General features: G+C 42.0%; 1 protein-coding gene across 1 annotated transcript in view; it reads right to left on the bottom strand.

Moving 5' to 3' along the window:
* The window catches only part of pnpla6 (patatin-like phospholipase domain containing 6), a 134,262-nt gene extending 112,765 nt beyond the window's left edge, over positions 1 to 21,497 (bottom strand). Inside the window, 2 exon segments of the mRNA XM_084318957.1 lie at positions 7,220 to 7,308; positions 21,458 to 21,497. Of these exon segments, the coding sequence (XP_084175083.1) occupies positions 7,220 to 7,267 (48 nt within the window). The 5' untranslated portion in view covers positions 7,268 to 7,308; positions 21,458 to 21,497.
* Positions 21,498 to 21,889: the final 392 nt, after the last annotated feature.

Consider the following 21,889-nt stretch of genomic DNA (forward strand, 5'->3'; position numbering starts at 1 on the left):
CGACGTTATTCCGCGGAGGTGAAATTGTGCCTCGATGTGCTGAAACCACGGGGCCGGGTCATGCTGCCAAAACTCTGGCAACTTGACTGTAGCTGCATACACTGCGGGAACCACAGCCGGTGGATTCTCGTTATTGCTCATATTTCACACGTTTAGGGTCACCACTGTGGAAGTGAATCAATGATTGATTTGATTTTGATTTGATTTTATTAGGGATCCCCATTAGCTGGTGCAATAGCAACCAGCTAGTCTTCCTGGGGTCCACACACACAAAAAACACACAAAAACAATCACTATTGCAAAAAACAAAATTATTAAAAGTCAGTACACACAATGCATAATGAACCTACTGTAACAATTAATATAGCTAAAATTACATTAGTGTAAAACAAAAACAAAAAATTACTTTACAGTGTTAAAAACAATTTAAAAACAATTTAAGATTCTTTTTAAAAGTGAATCTACTGTAAATGCAGCAGAGGTTCCGAGGCAGGCCATTCCACAGAGTTAATGATCTAAAAATAAAATCTCCCCAGAGCGCTGGTTCTAGGACCTGGCAATTCAAACTGCCCACTACTGGAACCTCTAGTGTAATGCTCGTGCACAGTATTACTAAAAACAATCTGATTATGTATAAAAACAGGAGTCTTACTGCTCATGACCAACTTGAACAGCACAAGTATATTAAAAGACAATCTATTTTCAACGTTAAGCCAAGAGAGGCGGGCATGCATACGGCTCACATTAGACCTTAGTGAGCAGCCCAGTACCAACCGTGCTGCCCTGTTCTGGACCACCTGGAGCTTCCTAAGGTCACCACTGGCAGCAGATGACCACATCGCAGAGCAATAGTCAAGATGACATAAAACTAAACTTTGCACTATCTGACATAAAAGGGGACGGGCAACAAAAGAAGCACATTTCCTGGAAATACCAATTGCTCTTCCCATTTTTAAAACAATATAATTAATATGCTGAGACCAAGACAGAGTGCAATCCAGCATCACTCCAAGGAGTTTAGTACTTTCAACTTGTTGAACTGCTGAATTACACAAGTTTAAATGAAGCTTTGGATTTGTAGATAACCTGTGCCTTGTTCCCAGCACAATACATTTAGTCTTGGAGATATTAAGGACAAGTCTATTACATACTACCCAGTCATGCACAACTTTAAGTTCTCTACTCAAAACTTCATTAAGTACATTGCATGATGGTGCCGCGTAATACAATGTTGAATCATCTGCATAAAGAACTGTTGTAGCACATTTGGTAGCCCAAGATAGGTCATTCGTAAATACAGAGAAGAGCAAAGGTCCTAGGCAACTTCCTTGCGGCACGCCACACTCTAGACCTCTGCTACTGGACAGGCTGCCATTTAGATACACCTTCTGTGATCTAGAGGACAAATAACTTAGTATCCACTTTAAAGCAGAAGAGTTAAAACCATAACATTTAAGTTTATCAACCAGTAGAAAATGGTCCAGCACATCAAATGCAGCACTAAAATCTAACAGCACAGCTCCCACCAACATAGAGTTATCTATAGCTTTAAGCCAGTCATCAGTCATCTGTATCAAGGCAGTAGAAGTAGAGTGACCAGCTCTATAGGCATGTTGAGAATCTGTTGCAAGCTTGTTTGAAACAAAATACTCTTGAATTTGTGAATGCACCAACTTTTCCATGATTTTGCTCAAGACAGGTAAAATACTTATAGGTCTAGAATTGCCCTCATTAAAAGCAGCTTTGGTATCCTTAGGTAAAGGAAAAACCTTAGCCTCCTTCCACATCTTTGGAAATAGACCCACATCCAAACATCTATTCATAATATGACATATAGGAGATGCTATAATACCAGCATTCTCAGCACTTTACTATCCAGGTTATCTAGGCCTGCTAACTTACTATCAGGAAGAGAGCGGAGTAACCGCTCCACCTCACTGACTTCAGCCTGATGAAATTCAAATTCACACATTTTGTCTTTCATTATAATATACTTAATACAGTCATTTGTTTTCCGGTTGTTTGACATATTCATAGCATGCCTTAGTTTAGATACTTTACCCACATAATAATCATTAAATGAGACGAGCAGACGGAGTATCGAGTCTCTGAACTTTACTTCCAAACAAATCCAACAGAACCAAGGTACAGCCACACCCTTAAAGGAAAACTCCAACATTTTGGGAAATTAGCTTATTTAACATCTTCCCTGGAGTTAGACAAGAAGATACATACCTTTTTTGTCTCTGTGCGTGCATTTTAGCTTTGGGAATAGACGCTCCGTTAGCATAGCTTAGCTTCATCACTGGAAGTGAGTAGGGGCCGGAGCCTTACAGTGCCTTACAGTGTATTGCAAGGTCTGACATTGACCAAACTTGATATGCATGACCTTGGTGGGCTCTAGGTCAACTCCTGAAAAGGGGGTCAATGTCAGACTTTGCAATCAAAAGTTAGGGGGCTAATAACCCTTGCCATAATTTCAGTGTGCCCCCTAACTTTTGATTGCAAGGTCTGACATTGACCCCCTTTTCAGGAGTTGACCTAGAGCCCACCAAGGTCATGCATATCAAGTTTGGTCAATGTCAGACCTTGCAATACACTGTAAGGCACTGTAAGGCTCCGGCCCCTACTCACTTCCAGTGATGAAGCTAAGCTATGCTAACGGAGCGTCTATTCCCAAAGCTAAAATGCACGCACAGAGACAAAAAAGGTATGTATCTTCTTGTCTAACTCCAGGGAAGATGTTAAATAAGCTAATTTCCCAAAATGTTGGAGTTCCCCTTTAAGTCAACTCCCTCCTGTCACTCAATCAGTGTCCATTCTGAAGTGAGACACCTCCATCTAGTGTCCACCACAATACTGTGAATACTGTATATTTCAGTTAGTTAGATAGTAAATTATATTGACTTATTTGTTTACACTGCTTGTGTTGTTTTCACTACCTGTACCCCCCCCCCCCCCCCCATCCCCCATGCTGCTATGATGCCTGAATTTCCCCAAGGGGATCAATAAAGGAATATCTTATCAAGTTCGACGACACCGTGCCAAGTTTATTTTGCTCATCAAGACTGTGACTCAGACAAGGAGTGGAGTTCCTGTGGCTGGCTAAGATAAGCTAGTTTCTACTGCTGCAGTAACACAACCTGAAGCCTGAGTGTGTGCCTGTGGTCGGCTGATCACCAGATACAGCATTCTTAGGCCTATTTAGGTGCGACCCAATTTGATGTTAAAAAATAAAAATAAAAAATTTGAATACAGTTTCATAGAAATCTTAGTCAAACTTTTAGTAATTATGGATATTAAACATGCTGGCAGAGTACATGTATCCATGTTGTTGTGAACATTTTAATTAAATAAAGAAATTCCCTATCCATAGTCGCCGTGGGAAAGAATAAAATAAAAAATAAAATAAATTCCCTACCTACCCATGGCCTTAACCCTTTCTCCGCCAATAACGTCATACAACAGGTTTCAAGTTTATGCGAATTCTGCCAATAACGGCGTACGACGTGATTCTGATCATAATTTCGCCATGGTATTCATATTTCACTCACAGAGCCTTGTCGGATGCTGTGTGAGCCAGCACAACTCTGTAACGCTTCAATACTGCCACCTAGTGGCTGATCGGCAAGTTGCAACCGGAAGTGGATCTCTTGTGATCCCGGTGCGTCTCCCTATTCCGTCCGGCCACTCGTTTATCGTCACGGGACTCAATACACACACCGTGGATATGGATCTTTGCCATAACTCAATAATCTACATGATTTGGGCGTGTATTAGTAATATACAAACCGGAAATGGATCACCTCGATCCCCACCACATAACTAGGATCTGTTTGCTCCACTCATCACCCAACGGTACGAGGAGACTGACGTGAGTTTCAGCGTTTTTGTTTATCATTTTCGATACAAACTGCTCTGATCAATATATCACCCATACTACATAAATCATTTAACGTCGGTCACGGAATTATAAACGACCCCCCCCCTCCGTTCACCTGTGCATGATCAGTCATAACGTTTAGGACCATGTAAAGTTGAAATTCTTAATATAGCGTGCATCGGCATCAAACGGCATTTGATAATCTAATATATGCATTTATGTCTATATCTCACGTTCTAGGATACTGCAGAAAACGATAAAAACATATTTATTAGGGGTGGGACGATGCATCGATCCAGATCGATACATCGATGTAATTATCAACAATCGAATCGGATCGATGCGATGTAATAAGATCGATTCATATCGATACTCTTATTTTGAAAATCCTGTGGCGAGTCTCATATCCGCCCAAGAACAACAGCAGTAGCTCCGTGTGTGTAGATGTTACAGCATAGCATTCTCCCTTTCTGTGTGTGTGTGTGTGCGCGCGTCTTTGGAAAGACCAGATGAGGTCAGAGGAGTTTGATGTTTAAATGTTATTTAAACATAAACAATATAATACATAATAAATGTAGGCCTATACATGATCATGCAACATCAACAAATTGTTGTAGGAGCGGTTTGGGAGAGGGAGGTTGTGAGTTTTGAGTTCCAAAAAATTTAGCTTAAAGTTTAAAGCTCAATATATAAAAACGTGGCACTTTACAGTGAACAGGAGGTCTATTTGTATTAAAAACAATAGATTGATTTTCCTTTAAATGTCTGGAAGAGCTCAAAAATACAAATGTCAAATGATATTTTCATTACCTTTTTTTTGTTGATCTAAATGTTACTGATTGTGTTAAATGGGCATATGATATCATCTCATATCGATCGCAGGCACCTGAATCTAATCGTATCGTATTGTATCGTGAGAGACTTTGTGATATCGGCAAATATCGTATCGTTGTCCAAAGAATCGATATCGTATCGTATCATGATGAAACTGGTGATTCCCACCCCTAATATTTATACTCTAGACGGTATTTTCGTAAAGAATGTGTGAATGAAAAAGTAAAACGTTCCTACATCCTGAACGATTGATAATCGATGTTGAATGGGCCATAGTAATGTCAATTTAGCAATACAATTTAAAAAGTTATAGCCCTGCAAAGAAGGTGAACATCTCCATAGACTTACAGTCAGGGCTCTACAGTGCGACTTATTGCTCGCATATGCCCCTAAAAATGTGTGTGCGAACCTGAAAAATCAATTACGCGCACAGTGTGCAAGTGGAGATTACAGCATCAGTCGTCCTTTTTTTCTTTTTCTCTCCGCTGAGAATCGTTAAAAAACTACAAGTCCCACCTTGCACTCAAGCCAACGGTCCAATCACAGTAGAGTGACGTGACTGGTTTCATGGGAAATAAAGCAAATGACCAATAGGAAGCTCTCATTTAGCTTGTTTACGTCCTGAAACTCCGTCATTGCGATCAGGGCTCTCTGCGTTTTCCGAGACACTAACTTATTATATAGTCTTACCAATAGCAATAGATTTTAGAACACCTAGATTTATCGATAGCAATAGTAATATAACGGTAATGCAACTAAACGAATGCCTTGCTTTGTTAATCATAACGTTGATGCAGTAGCGTATTATGTCGTTGTGTTGGCTGTAACGGACATGACAATAACATAACGTGTACACATTAAAATTGCGATAATCGATTCTAACATTTTCAAATCGATGCAGTTGAATTTTCCCCTTAGGATCGATGCATTGTTACACCCCTACACCAAAGTCACTGGCCCACTGTGTATCTGTGTGTATAATAACTTGGCTAGCGTTATCAACAGCAGAGATGGGCAATAGGGTCCAGCTGCAGCTTCGGACAGCCGGAGTGCAAGCGATGTGACGTAATTGGCAGACTCGACTGTCAATCAATCAGGGCTTGACGTTGACACCTGCCCACCTGCCCACCTGCCCAGGGCTAGTGAAAATGCTGAGTGGCTAGTGACTTTGGAAAACCACTAGCCACAGTGGCTAGTGAGCCAAAAAGTTAACGTCAAGCCCTGCATAGGTGTGTCAATGATAATGTTCATGGCGTTTGGAGCAATAATATAATTGCTAGGTTCAACACAGCCAAGGCATAGGTGTGTCAATGATAATGTTCATGGCGTTTGGAGCAACAATGTAATTGCTAGGTTCAACAGAACTCTTCCACATCTACACCCTCCATCTTGTCCCAGTCAGCCGTTGCCCCAACTGGAGGTCCTTTTGCGGCTGAGTCACTGGTCGCAGGCAGTAGTAAACAATGGAGTCAACAGTCAGAAGCACAGTTGTACAATTGGCGTGTAGCAGTATGATTACAATGATACTGTCCCCAGCAGGGGTTAGTGAAGAAGAAATTACCTATATTTATTACTTTTTGGGTGGGGGCGCGAGTGCGGGGATTTTTGGCTAGTGAAAATGCTGAGTGGCTAGTGACTTTGGAAAACCACTAGCCACAGTGGCTAGTGAGCCAAAAAGTTAACGTCAAGCCCTGAGGTCTACCTGACACGCAAACTCATAAACAATGTTTCTGTACTGGAGGTGTACAGTATTTCAATAGGCAACCCTGAAAGGATTATTTTTCTAGAAGAGCAACACTAACCAAAACATAGGCATAGGTATGCATAAAAGGGGCAAAAGCTAAAGTTAAGTGACTGTTACTTTTGTAGCAGTAGTTTGATTTGATAGTTTATTTGATAGGGACAGCACATGTTAATGAACATCAAGTACAAAATACAAAATGTAAACATGCAGGGTTGTAGCAAGAGCTAATTTACACACATGCACGCAGTACAAATATACATTTATTTAAAAAAAAAAGAAACTCTTGTTACTTGAAATATTTTCACTGTGCTCCTAAATATTTTTGGGTGCTCCTAAATTTCTTTGTGCTCCTAACTTTTTTCATTTAGGAGCACATGTGCTCCTTGGGAAAAAGGTTAGCGTAGAGCCCTGCTTACAATACTGGCAGAGAATGGTATAAGATGATCAAAGTGGTGGCAGGGAATGGGTTAACTGACAACCAACAGGAAACAAACAATATTTTTTGTTATGCCTTAGGGCAGGGCCAATAGGCTTCTAGTGCTCTGGCTGTTATCAGTGGTTATTGATCATGGGGGATGGGGGCCACTTGGGAGGAGAAAAGTGTCTAGTATTGATAACGGATGAGTAGATGGTAAGTGTCTAGTATTGATAATGGATGGGTGGATGGTAAGTGATGTCAAACATGCTTGTAGGCCTGAACGAGTCATGCGAATGCAATGTAGTCTGGAAGAGTTGTGTGGGGGGGGGGGGGGGCTAACCTCTGGGGTATCTCCCTGGACATCTTGTTCCGAGGTGCTCTGTCCCATTCTAACCCCGGCTCTTCACAGGGATGGTCCATCAACAGCCACTAGAGAGGGAAAGGGGGAAGGAAATGTCTTCAGATGCCAAACCAGCAGCGAATTAAGCCATCTCAAACACTCTGGAAAAGGTTGTGATAGGAAGAACAAGCTAAAGAGCTCGGGCAGGGTTTGAGATAGGTCAGTTAAAGCCTGTGAATTGCAGTAGTAAGTGAGACTATACAGGAAACATGCACATGAAAAGGTTAGATGCGTGCGCACACACACAAACACTGTGTGTTTGTCTTGAGGCCACTGCCAAACCAGCAGTGGATTAACCCTTGTAAATTGCTTGTACGAGGGTACAGTGGTAGAGAGAAGACACAGAGAGAGAATAAAGCCACACAACAAATAACCACCTGAGAAGACCGGTTTGACTGAGTCAGGAATTTGATTTTACAAAGCTATAGACCTGTTCACTGTATACGTCAGACTCAGTGATTGCACACATCAAGGAGGCAAAAGGAACGTAATCCTGGTCAGAACAACAGGGCGGCAGACTACAATATATTTGCATTTGTTAGCCATGCTAGCGATCTAAACAATAAATCTGTGCCAAAGCTAGATGTGTAAAAGGTGAAAGACTCACACTCGCAGCCATGCTGATTTGGCAAAATGACATCCAGCCATTTTCGTTTGAAACAACTTTTAGTCAGGGGAGTGTCAGTCATGGTTTCTACATAGAGCCCCATTGTACTTTTTTTTAGCGCAGCAGCTCACGCAGGTAGGGGGCAACTTATAGTCACGTGATGACTCAGGTGGTATTAATTGCCGATTGGTTCGAGCACGGTATGTTTATATTACTGTCCCGTCTCTTGGGTCTTTGTGGTCTGTGGAGGGGGGGGGGGGCAACCGCGGGGGGGCGGGGACGCTCTCTTGTTGCCGGAACACAGTGTGAGAAGAGCATTTATGCAGGTGAACACCAGGAAAGCGGCAGGCCCAGATGGTATAACAGGACGCATACTTAAGTCCTGTGCCAACCAGCTAGCCCCGGTGTTCACCGCCATATTTAATCAATCCCTGGCGGAGTCAGTGGTCCCTGCCTGCTTCAAGATGTCTACCATCATCCCTGTACCGAAGAAACCCTCCCCAACATGTCTCAATGACTACAGACCGGTGGCACTCACCTCTGTGGTCATGAAATGTTTCGAGAGGCTGGTCAAGGACCACATTTGTGCCTCCCTCCCCAGTGATATGGACCCTATGCAATTTGCATATAGGACAAACAGGTCCACTGACGACGCGGTCTCCCAGGTACTGCACAGCACCCTCTCTCACCTTGACCGTCAGAAGGGGGGCTATGTGAGACTGTTGTTCATTGACTACAGCTCAGCGTTCAACACCATAGTCCCCACCAGACTGGTGGACAAGCTGATCGAGCTGGGTCTGAGCTCCGCCCTGAGCGCCTGGGTACTGGACTTTCTGAGTGAAAAACCCCAGGCGGTCAGGGTGGGGAGTCAGACCTCCAACACCATCACCCTGAGCATCGGGTCCCCCCAGGGCTGTGTTCTGAGCCCCCTGCTGTACTCACTCTACACACACGATTGTGTGGCCAAGTTCAGCTCCAACTCCATAGTGAAGTTTGCAGACGACACAGTGGTGGTGGGGCTGATCTCGGACGACGAGAAGGCCTACCGGGAGGAGGTTGAGGTACTGGAACGCTGGTGCCAGGACAACAGCCTGCTCCTGAACATTGGTAAAACCAAGGAGCTGATCGTGGATTACAGGAGGTCAGCAGGAGACACACACACCACTGATGATAAACGGGGCTACCGTGGACAGGGTGAGCAGCTTTAAGTACCTGGGGGTCCACATCTCAGAGGATCTGACATGGTCAACACACATAGACACAGTCGTAAAAAAGGCGAAGCAGCGCCTCTACCACCTGAGACAGTTAACACTTTGAGTGCCGGGACCCGTCTTTAGACGTCTTTGCTGGCCATGCTAAAGTTGCCGGAGGACGCGTTACGTCGTCCTTATATCAATATTTCAAAAATCTGCGAACGGATTCATATGTCCCCTCCGCTGGCCTGAGATCCACCAGCAGGACCCACTGAGCTCTCTGGCGGTTCAGGAGCGTCATCTGGTGGCCGATCGGCGCAATCGCCAAACAGGATGTTGAATAGAGGTTGTCATGACGACCGTAGTACTTCCGGGCGCTCGCTATAGTTCATGGGACTCTGGCTCGTCACGCTACACGGTGATCGATTGGCAATAACTCGATAAACAACATGATTTGGACGTATATACCATTATACGAGCTGGAGATGGACCGGGTAAAAATATATCCCATAATGATAAGATTTCTACTCGACGATGATCGCCCAACGGCGCGCGGAGACTGGGGTGAGTTTCAGCGTGTAACGTTACCGTCTTCGATACTAACTGCTATTATCAACATTTGACCCACATTAGATGATTGGTATAACGCTGCCCACGGAATTATAAACGCCCCCTCGCCCATCCGGTCAACATCAGATGACGTGTAGTAACTTCTAGAAGTACGTCTAGTTGGAATTTTTTATATCGCGCTGATTGCCATCAAACTGTATTTCATCATCAATATAATGCATTTGGGGCTATATATCACGTTCTGGAGAAAGCTGCAGAAAGAGATGAAAACATACTTATACATTAGACCATACTTTACTATGAATATGTGAATGAAAAAGTTTAACGTTGCTACACAATGAACAATACATATAGGACTTTGAATGGGCCCTAATAATGGCAATGTAGCAATAGAATTTAAAAAGTTATAGCCCTGCAAAGAAGGGGACTTTCTCCATAGACAAATAGTGCTGGCAATCTATGGTATATCATGAATTTAACCTTAGGCAGCCAAAGTGTTAAGGAAGTTCAGAGTATCGGGGAAGATACTCCAGTCCTTCTACTCCGGAGCTGTAGAGAGCATCTTGACTGGAAACATCACGGCACAGGACAAGAAGGCCCTACAGAGAGTGGTGCGCTCAGCCGAGCGTACCACGGGTATTGCACTACCTCCCCTGCAGGTTCTATACAACAAGAGGTGCAAATCCAGAGCCTGCAGAATAATGAAAGACCCCCACCACCCCAATAACAGCCTGTTCCAGCTGCTGAGGTCAGGCAGACGCCTGCGAACCCCAGCTACTAGGACAGAGAGGCTTAGGCTCAGCTTCTTCCCCCAGGCCATCAGAGCCTTGAACAATGAACACTGAGTGCCACAGAACACTGATCTATCCACACACAAGCACATACAGGGAGCTAAATTTACTTTTTGACTCACCGGCCAGTGGCGGGTAGATGGGAAGAGTCTACCCGCCAAGCATATTTCTTACCTGCCAACATTTTTTTGATTAAAAAAATATATATATATATATTATATAATTTTTTTTTTAAATAAAATATATATTATATAATCATACTTGTAGTTGTATTATCTGCGAGACATCGCCACCACGCAATAAGTCAAAATGCTTGCTATCTGCAAACAGCTCCACTGTCTGTGTGTATACTTGAGTAGCCTCCAGCTCCAGCAAGGATTCTCCGGCCCTGCAGCTAGACCCTATATTCAGCTAGACCCTACATTCAGCATGCAAGGATTCTCCGGCGATGCAGCTGGACCCTATTTATAACGTTACGGTTCTTTTGTCAAATCACATTCAACATGCCCTCAGCTAGAATACGCATTCAATCAATGTTATAAGACATTGATATCAGGAGCTATCTGTAGCTACTGCTAGGACCCGGTAGATAACGTTAAGACAATTTAGTTTACTGGGACAGATAGATCTAACGTGAGCTAGCTAAGCTAGCTAACGAGGGAACAGAGGTATTATGCACTCGAGTCGACTATTGCTGGAGCATTTGTTGATATCAGCAGCTATCAGTAGCTAGCCAGCTAGATACCGTTAGACAATGCCTCGTCATGTATTAAACTAAAAGTGAATAGTTGACTGGGTCATTGTTTAAACAGTAACGGTAGCTCATGGAGGTCCGCTCTTCTAGACTAGAGCAGACTGCCTGTGTTGACATGAGCACTGCGAGCAGAAGCCCTTAGCCAATAGTATCCCGCTGCAGGGCTGGCGGATATGACTCGTTGCCACGTTTTTTTTCAAAATAAGAGTATCATACGAACCTAATTGTTGCTAACTGCCGGAGCCATCGATATTATGACTGGAGATGCGCTTGGGGCGGAAATGAGACCCGCACAGATTTTCAAAATAAGAGTATCGTTATGAACTTGATTGATTACACGCCACACGGCGGGCAGCCCTCTAAGTGTCAAGCGCCAAAGGTAAAAACTGAGCGCCCCTGGCGGGCGGCGGGCTTTAGTTTCGGTCCCTGAGCACATATGAGCACACACACGACACGCGTGCACGCTGTGCACGCTCACACACTAGCAGCCACTTTAACACTTTAACATGAGCAGACACACGCCCACACTTATGGCCAAAAAGGAAAGGTCACTTTAAATTAGTATAACAACAGTAACAGTGTATTGCACTACCTAAGCTACCTAGCATGTCCTATATGCCCTGTAAATAACTATGTACAGATACCGAGATGTCCCACCATGTTACCTGTTACCTGTTTTAGGGCTGGGCGATATAACGATAATGATAAATATCGCGATATATTTTAATAATCGATATCGAATAATCGTTTTTTTTTTTTTTTTTACCTGCAACAGGGCAGTTTTAAAACCAGAGACAGTGGACAGACTTGTCTTTCTTGCCTGCAACTTAAAGTAATGGCTTTGCTTGTCCAAATGACAATACTGACCAAATTCAGATTTCTTTTTCTCTTGTCCATTTATTTTGTTTGCTTTCTAATTTAAAATACATTTTGAAACCGTCTGTACACAGTAGGCTATGTGTGCTAGCAGAACTAGACTCCAGTCACGAGTCACAGTGCACATGTGCTGTGGTTTGTCCACCAAAAAAGCGCCAAAAGATTGAAAATAAACTAGCAGAGCCAGAACTGTTCAACTCCTCTGGAGCCACAGCCAGCAGAGAAGCCGGTTTACTTTAGCTTTTAAACCAGCTGCAGCCTGAGAACTGGAGTGTGAGGGGATGTAACACTAAAGATGGCGGCAATGACAAAGAATTGCTGCAAAATAAACATACATCTGTTGTTAAAAAAAAAAAAAAAAAAAAATTATACTTATAACAATTCGATAATTATCGATATCGAGAAATAAAATAAAATTATCATATCGTTATCGCGATATGATTTTTTTCCATATCGCCCAGCCCTAACCTGTTTACTCTTGACTTGACTTTGGAAAGTCCAGACGAGGTCAGAGGAGTATTTACTGAAGATGGCCAGATAATGTTGATATTTAATCATTTAAAAACACAATACATGATCATGCGATTTATTTTGTGAGGTCACAACAATAAATAACATTTTCTAAATTTGAAATATCTTATTCTTTACAACTGCAATAAATATTTGTTTAAGTATTACAGAGAGAGTTAAGTACCAAAAAAAGGTACCGTTGGGTACTGATACCAAATTCCAGGAACTGGTACTGGTACCAGTTCAAATGTGAACGGTACCCAACCCTAGGCCTGTATAACAAGACTATTTCACTTTGATTAGGCCTGTATAAAGATACTATTTCGCTTTGATTAGGCCTGTACAGAATAGAGACTATTTCACTTGGATTAGGCCTGTATAAAAGAGACTATTTCACTTGGATTAGGCCTGTATAAAGATACTATTTCACTTTGATTGGGCCTGTATAAAGAAAGACACTATTTCACTTGGATTAGGACTGTATAAAGATACTATTTCACTTTGATTGGGCCTGGGCCTGTATAAAGACACTATTTCACTTGGATTAGGCCTGTATAAAGATACTATTTCACTTGGATTAGACCTGTATAACGATACTATTTCACATGGATTAGGACTGTATAAAGAGGCAACTTTGTTTCACTATAAACTCATATTTTGTGGATTATTCTATACTGCTGTCAGCAAATACACATTTTAATCTATATTTTTTATTTCTCGGCATAGGCTGTACTTTTTCATTATGCCTACAAGCAGTTTATCTTTTATAGACCAAGGTAGGGCTAGGCGATATAACGATAATTATCGCGATATATTTTAATAACCGATATCAAAAAGAAATCGAGAACAAAAATATCGTTTTTTTTTGTTGTTTTTTTACCTGCAACAGGGCAGTTTTAAAACCAGAGACAGTGGACAGACTTGTCTTTCTTGCCTGCAAATTAAAGTAATTGCTTTGCTTGTCCAAATGACAATACTGACCAAATTGAGATTTATTTTTCTCTTGTCCTTTTATTTTGTTTGCTTTCTAATTTAAAATACAGTTTGAAACCGTCTGTACACAGTAGGCTATGTGTGCTAGCAGAGCTAGTCTCCTCCAGTCACGAGTCACGGTGCACATGTGCGGTGGTTTGTCCACCAAAAAAGCGCCAAAAGATAGAAAAGAAATGAGCAGAGCCAACTGTTCAACTCCCCTGGAGCCACAGCCAGCAGAGAAGCCTGTTTACTTTCGCTTTCAAACCAGCTGCAGCCTGATAACTGGAGTGTGAGGGGCTGTAACACTAAAGATGGCGGCAACGACAAAGAATTGCTGCAAAATAAACATACATCTGTTGTTTTCGTTTTTTTTAAAGAAAAAAATGTGTTTATACTTAGAACAATATCGATAATATCGAATATCGAGTGATATGATATTGTTATCGATATCGTTATCACGATATCATTTTTGGCCATATCGTCCAGCCCTAGACCAAGGCTGCCAATTTCATTTCAATGAAGAAGAACAACCTTGATCTCAATAGCACAATAATTACAAGAATAAAGCCTAATGATAGCATGTGATAAAGCCATAAATAACTAATAATAATAGCAAGTTTGAATAAAGTAGCCTACATACCAGGGAACCCACTAGGGATCTCCTGATCCAGTTGCTTCGTCTCGTGAGTAATTTTATATTGAGTATCTGCCAATATTCAATACAGCTGCACAGTGCACACACTTCAGTTAGCCAACATTAAGGTTAGTCAAACCAATCCAATGTAGGCAATATACAGTATACTCGACAATTGAATAGATCTGCAATATGAAAAAAAGCCTGCATCACAGCTTTCTCTTAATGGTTTTAATTATGCCAAATTCTTTATGGACTCGTTTGATTAGGCTTTAATAGCCGATACTGATACCAACCAATTAAGAGGTCCAATATTGTAGTTCTTTTCAACAAGTTAATATAGGTCTTTGAGGTTCCCTAAATATGTCTTTGAAGTATTTTGCTGAAAAGAAAACACTCAGATTATGCATTCCTGTTCTCAAGAGGCAGTTTTGTGCCTATAACGAGCAAGCAGCTTTTATCGTACAAATACGATAATTATTGTACACCTAGCAATGTTGACGAGCATACCGATTCTGATCAAACTATCAAACTAGACGTTGCAGATCAAATATGACTCAAGATACAGCAATATCACATCAAACCTATGTTAAAGATTTTTGTCAGAAACACATTTTAGGTTCAACTTTAAGTAGAAGAGAGAAGGTTTACAAGCAAGACAAGACACGCTGTACAAGCATGTTTTCACAATACTCTTCACATGGACGTTATTAAATATAGTGTTGATTGTGGCTGAAATTCTGAATGTCTTGTTTCGACAGGGAGAGATATTATCACAGCTGATGCAGAAATTGCACTGTGTACAAGTTTCACAATTTCTCAGTGTTGAGCCATCCCCTCGTTGTGTAAAAAGAAAGCAATACAAAAAATTTTACAACAGGGGCCCTTTAGAATATGCCGTAATCACCTTCAATACCAATCTTTCAGTGGATCTGCAGTCTGGACTTCTGTCTATGGCACAGAGGATGATTAGGTGACATCATATCCTGTGTGTTGGTAATTGTCTGGACCTGCATCCAAACACCAGAGTTAAGACCCAGAACTGGGGAGGCTACATCAACTCAAGGGACACCAACAAGCTCAACAAGCTGGTGAGGAAGGCTAGCTCCGTGGTGGGAGTCGAGCTACCTAGACTTGAGGTGATGGTAGAGAGGGGGATGATAAGGAAGCTGGCTGCCATCATGGAGAACCCCTACCACCCCCTCTACGACGAGCTAGTCAAGATGAGAAGCTCGTTCAGCCACAGACTCATTCCCCCCCCCCCCCCCCCGACACTCAACTAACCGTCTCGGACAGTCCTTCATACCAGCGGCCATCAGGCTCCACAACAGTGGGCAGCGACTAGCAGCCTCCAGGCTCCACAACAGGGGGCAGCGACAGCGACTGCTACCAGACATTGACCTGGGACTTATAGGAACCCAAGGAGGACAACCTACACTACCTTAGGCTTACTGCACCCTATGTGGATACTGTGATACTGCGATACTGTGAATAATGTATATTTCAGTGGATACCGTGATACTGTGAATAATGTATACTCAGTAGATAGTAAATTATAACACTACCTCATGCATACTGCACCTTATGTGACACTGTGAATATTCCTCAGCTAGTCAGATAGTAAATTATATTGACCATATTGATCAAATTGTTTACACTGCCTGTGTTGTTTTTTACTACCTGTATACTGTGTTGTTTTACTACCTCTACCCCCCCCCCCCTCCCCCCATGCTGCTATGATGCCTGAATTTCCCCAAGGGGATCAATAAAGGAATATCTTATCACAATGGGCAGAGGAGCATTATAGACAAACACCCCAGATGGTCACTCTCCTTACACACACACACACACACACACACACACACACACACACACACACACACACACACACACACACACACACACACACACACACACACACACACACACACACACACACACACACACACACACACACACACACACACACACACACACACACACACACACACACACACACACACACACACACACACACACACACACACACACACACACACACACACACACACACACACACACACGACCCCATTTAGCCTACTACTCCTATACCATTCATACTATACTACAAGGGTCATCAAAGTCTACCCAGGACTCTGGGTCTGGACCTCTTCCTGCTATGGAATCAAATCTACACATTTGTGCACATCATGCCTATATGACTAGTGCAGAATCCATTAAAGAATAGCCCTAATTTAAATAAATAATTGGGAAATCAATTATAAGCTTAAGACCTAAAACACCTGCTACAAATGCATTATATAGCCTGCCCTGCATACACACAATGTGTTTCCCGGTTTCAATGGGTTAAAGGTGCTCTAAGCGTTTATTTTCTTTTGTTAAAATAATAGCTCTACATTCGAACAGCGATCACTGATATAGAGCTTGGTCAGTAACGTGGGTCTCCCAGTCCCTCCGCTCCGCAGTAAACACTAAATAAATGTTCTGGTATCCTGTTCCCACTTTATCCAATCAGGAGAGAGAACTCAATACTGCAAAAATGGTCTGACAAAAATAAGAAAATAAAACTAGTGTAATATGTGCTTGAAATAAGTAAAATAATCTGCCAGTTAATTTGGCTTTGCAAGATATTTGACAGAAGTAAAAAAAGAAAATATATATATATATATCTAAGGTTCTCTCTCCTGATTGGATTAAGTGGGAACGGGATACCAGAAAAATTTATTTTCTGTTTACTGCAAAGAGGAGTGACTGGCCAAACACTATATATGAATGTAGAGCTATTTAACACTTATTTTAACAAAGAAAATATCACTTACAGCACCTTTAATCAATGTCTTCAAAAACAGAAGCAGGGGGGTGGGGGAGGGGGGTCGTACCCAGGATAACACAAACATGTAGGCTACCTGAAACAGAAAGTGTGTCATTAGTTCTCCTGCTGCTGTTGTGAGCAATTCGCACACACTACATCCACTTATCTACAGCACAGCAGCGGCAGCGTGCCAGCGGAGATGGAGCAAGCTAGTTCCATCCAGCCTCACCGACATCTCTCTGCAGACCCATTCAGCTGACATGGGCACAATATGCAACGGAGTCTAACAACAGTCTTCATTCAATGTGCATTGTGCACACAAACCGGGCAGCGGAGCCTAGCTTAGCCCCGCTAATGTCCGTTGGATTCCCCACTCCCACTCCGACGACTCAAGCAGAGCCGCACAACAAGCCTCAAAAGAAGCAGACTTTTACAACTGCTGAGTGCTGACGGAATGCAAAGTAGCCGACAGTAGTTCACTCTGTGTATAGCTGACGAACAAACAAAGCAGCAAACATTTATTGTACTCAAAGTCAAAATGCAATGCGGCCTGTGTTAGCCAATAGCCATGGGTTCGACTGATGGGCTAAATTAACCAAAGCACTGAATTTGCTGATAATAGGCCTATAGGTGTTTTAGGCCAGCATGCCATTTTCCATGCATCATTCACTCGAATGGTGTCTTCAAAATGAGAGATATCCCTAGTCACTAGGGATGGGTACCTTTCACATTTGAACCGATACCGGTACCTGTGAATCGATACCGGTACCCAACGGTACCTTTTTTCGGTACTTTAGTCTCAAGAAATTTAATTTACCTACCTCAGTCGTAAAAAAAAATCCAAACTTCAAATAACTACAATTTCGACAGTTTTCGGCTTGTCATTGCTCCGACTGCTTTGTTGTTGAATCAAGTCAAATCCTAGGTAAGCATATATTGTGCGTGTGAACGTTGACATGAAAAGAAAAAAGTTTAAAAAAAAAATTAAAAAAAAAAAAAAAAAAAAAAAAAAATCTGTTTCTCACTTGATTCGATACTCGGTAGTACCGACGTGTTTCGGTTCGGTACCTCAAAAGTACCGAATTCGGTACCCATCCCTACTAGTCACTGAATTTCTTCATGGATTTATAATTAGACTCATCTCTACAAGTAATGGAAACAGATAGGTCTACATGCTGGGCCTAACTAAATAAATAGTTTGGTTCCTGTTGGTTGTCAGTTAAGGCCATGGGTAGGTAGGGAATTTATTTTATTTTATTTTTTCCCACGGCGACTATGGATAGGGAATTTTTTTTTGTTAAAATGTTCACGACAACATGGATGCATGTACTCTGCCATCATGTTTAATATCCATAATACTAAAGCTTAAAATACAAAGACACTGTACTACAAAAGTACAGTGTACAAAGGTAGTAGTATTAAAAATGCCACACCTAAATACTACTCACTAAATATCCTGATGTCAGAGAGCTGTGGAAATATTGTGAAATACTTGCTTTTTATATATTCTCATTATTGACATGGACTGCACTTTTTACTAAGATTTAACTAAACTTTATTGAAAAAATAAAAAATAATCAAATAAATTTGGTGCGCACCTAAATCGGCAGGGTCGGTCGGCAACCGGAACCAAACATTTTATTTTGCATGGCCTTGGCAGCATTTGACTGCTTGAAAAATTTAGGTAGGCCTAGTAAATATAGGCCCATAATAGCAGTGTCCTGAAATAGACCTATTTGGCACCCTGACCCTATTTAAAAGATAGGGATGCACACACCGATCTGACTTTTTCAGTCCCGATACCTGGGCTTTGGCTTTGGGTGTCAGCCGATACCAATAACAACAAAGATCAAAGATGCTTGAATTAGGGCTGCACCAATCCGATATTGATATCGGATCCGATATGACTAAAATAGCTAGATCGGGTATCGGAGACTATTTTAATTTTATTTATATATATTTATTTGTTATTTTTTTTATAATAAATAACAATTCAGTACATTTATATCTGTGTTAATTTGTTACATTTTGTTTCACTAAGTTAGGAAAGTAATGTTTTAAGTCAAGCCTGATATAGCCTTACACAAAAGAATGATCCCAGTCTCTTCCACACAGTGAGGCATACAGTTTATTAATTGAACAATGGGTATCGGATCGGTACTCGATATCGGCCGATACCCAAAGCCCAGGTATCGTATCGGGACTGAAAAAGTCGGATCGGTGCATCCCTAGCTTGAATCAGACGGATGTTTGGTCCCATGTCATTCTACTATCCACATCCATGCCGTTAGTGCCTTGGAGCCAGCAGGCAGAGAAAACTGCTGTACGTATTAAATCAGATCAGTCCAAGTCTGAGGTTGGAGCGTCATCGTGTTACAGAGGGTAGGACTGTCACTTAACAGGATACTGAGGAGAGGATGAGCTACACAAGACACCAACCACCTCATATCCTCTCTCTCTACTGTTGATTAGCCAACAGTAACATGCCAGCTTTTCATCAGTCACAAAGAAAATAAAGTGTTGCTTGTGGTTACTGGTTAGGCTAACTCGTAGTGTAACATAGCCAAATGTGTGTTTGGCTCATTCTCGTATGGTCTGTGTGTTTGTCTCACTTCCATTGCAGCACCTCCAACAGAAAGCCAGCAGCCATGCCACAACGTTGTGAAATCATGCAAGATTTGTCTGGCTTGCGAGGCTACGACCAGACTATTTCCCACTCATAATCTCCTAATGTGCTTGAAATATTTTGTCTTTTTTGAAGAGCAATAACTAGAGTGGTAAGCTTGACTAACCTCTCCTCTTTAGGTTAAGATGTCCTTCCAGTCCAACCATTTCAGAAAGTGTATCAGGTAAGGTTGATCAAATGTAAGCTGTAAACTGACTTGCAGAAGCAATGTGGTAATAACACAATAACAACTGCTAAGGTCTCTGGACAGTTGGTACAGTAGCATTCTAGCTTGGACCAACAGTGCCTCCATCCATATAGGGCTTTCCCATTGTCCTCCACTAACAATGAAGCTAGTGTTGATATTCCCTGGCCAAGACAGACCCACACACACACAGGAGGGAGACACAGGCCTAGTGTTGTGAACACAACCAGTTTGGGCCATGAGGTTCACAACAACAATCGACCCTATGATCTGTGGGATAGATGCTAGATAAATCTTTCAATGTTCTGTGCCATGATGGTACCAACGCATAAATCAATTTGCTACCCTTCTCTGCTCAGCATGAAATCAGTTTTCTATTTGGCCTTGGGAAGTGTATTTTAGAGGAATGCTACAATGTTTGCATTGTATGAATGCAACAGAGGAAAACACGTCCTGTCTCAATATGAACTTGCACAAACTCTAGGCTAGAGTACAGAAACTGCTTAACCAATAGGGCTATGCTGGTCAATCATATTTGCCCTTGAGAGTCTAGCCAAAAACATAAAACATTAAGCCTGACTTACAAGTTACAGCACACTATGGATCCAACGGGACAAGTCTGACATTTCAGACTTCAGCAAAAAGGTGAAGCAAAATGTGCATTCAGTTTTGAATGCAGCCAAATAGGCCTGCATAAACACATATATACAAACACATGGCAGTAGTAACTGCCTAGACCTACATATAAACACATGGCGCTAACAACTACCCAGGCCTCAAGGAGAAGAGTGTAGTATGTCCATGGTGATCATGCTGACATAGTTGAACCTATTTGCACCCCTGGGGTGTTGTCTTACAGTTAGTTCCCTGGAAAATCTCGTGGCACGGTTGTTTGGTCGTGTTGTAAACACAGTCAGCTGGCAAGGTCTAGTCAGTGTAACAGAACACAAAATTGTAGGGTGTCTTCCTTCGTTTGCATTTAACCAACGGCCGTGGTACACTTCACTTCAACTAATTACGACTACGTTAGTTGGCGTTGACGTCACTGTCGTTAATCTACAGTATACAACAGCATTATAGCCTACTACTATACATGGCTAGATATACGTAGATCTATCGCTAGTTCGTAGCGTTTGCTATTAATACAAAATCGAATTGCTGTCTTTCCTCCAGCCAGGACAAGGCACACCTTGCTGTCCCAGCACTGTGGCTAGCTAGCGTATTCGATTATGCTGAAATAAATATCTAACGTACGCTAGAAATCTATCGCTTGTAGAACGACACTTTGCCTCATACCATGACATGACACAAGACAGGAAAGACCGAGAGATAGAGAGAGAGCTATTATGTGTGATGCTCATTGTTTGACCTCCGGACGCAGGGACAGCTAGTACGCGATCAGTGCTCTATTGACACACTTGTTTCGAGACATAACGTTACTCACCGCTCTATGGTTCTCGCGGCTGAAGCTACACATAATATTAACAATTACAATATACAATATACATTGTATTACAGTTAAGTGACATCATAATTATCTAGCCTGTTTGATGCTAACACTGACACTTTAGAAATAATAACCTTACCTGAACTAAGGGGACTCTCGTCAATCGTTACTGTCCAAACCAAACAATACATATAGCGGCGCCGGAAATCATCCTTCACAGAGCCCCTCCTGTTTTCTATTCCCATGAGCACTGGCCAATCAAAAACAGAACATCTGTGAACCTAAACCAATCGAAATTCAAAGAGGAGACTATGCAATAATATCCCGCCCACTTATATGTAAATGTACGAAAGACAGTAAATAAGAAAAGATAACGCATTACAGGCAGGGGGTGGGTGACAATGGAACAGTTCCGGTCTTCAAAATGGGTGGGACCTTTACACTGGCGCTATCGTTAACCTTCAACCTATAAGGGAAGTGGGGAACGTCTGGTATTTACCTATATTTCAACGGTAAAGAAAATAATAGCCACATTATACGACCAAAAGCTCCACACATATCTCATCGGAGT

The sequence above is a fragment of the Notolepis coatsorum genome (assembly GCF_963971535.1).
Source record: "Notolepis coatsorum genome assembly, chromosome: 7".
In the NCBI taxonomy this organism is placed as follows: domain Eukaryota; kingdom Metazoa; phylum Chordata; class Actinopteri; order Aulopiformes; family Paralepididae; genus Notolepis; species Notolepis coatsorum.